Source organism: Cariama cristata, unplaced genomic scaffold (assembly GCF_000690535.1).
Source record: "Cariama cristata isolate BGI_N322 unplaced genomic scaffold, ASM69053v1 scaffold31383, whole genome shotgun sequence".
NCBI classification, from domain to species: Eukaryota; Metazoa; Chordata; class Aves; order Cariamiformes; family Cariamidae; genus Cariama; species Cariama cristata.
In genome coordinates, this window is record NW_009609448.1 from 272 (window position 1) to 558 (window position 287).

Sequence of the window (287 nt, forward strand, 5' to 3'; positions counted from 1 at the left end):
TGCTCATCGTGGGCCACCACATCCTCTACGGGAAGGTGGTGCAGCTGGAGAAGCCCTTTGCCGTGCTGGTGAAGCGGGGAGCTGCCGAGCCCAGCCATGAGTCCAGCCCTGCGGGGCCGCATGCCCGCTATGCTGTCACCGCCCTCATCAAAACCAAGCTCCTCTTCAAAACCCGCCCCAAGCCCATCATCACCAACGTGCCCAAGAAGGTGTGAGGTCTCAGGCTGGTGGCTGTGAGCTCCACTCTGCTGCCAGGCAGCTCCCGGCGCTGCAGCACGGGCTCCGGG

The 287-nt window shown here is 64.8% G+C and overlaps 1 protein-coding gene across 1 annotated transcript in view; it reads left to right on the forward strand.

Moving 5' to 3' along the window:
• The window catches only part of CHTF8 (CTF8, chromosome transmission fidelity factor 8 homolog (S. cerevisiae)), a gene marked incomplete at its 5' end in the record, with an annotated part of 435 nt that extends 220 nt beyond the window's left edge, over positions 1-215 (forward strand). Inside the window, one exon of the mRNA XM_009697546.1 lies at positions 1-215. Coding sequence (XP_009695848.1) covers positions 1-215 — 215 coding nt within the window.
• Positions 216-287: the final 72 nt, after the last annotated feature.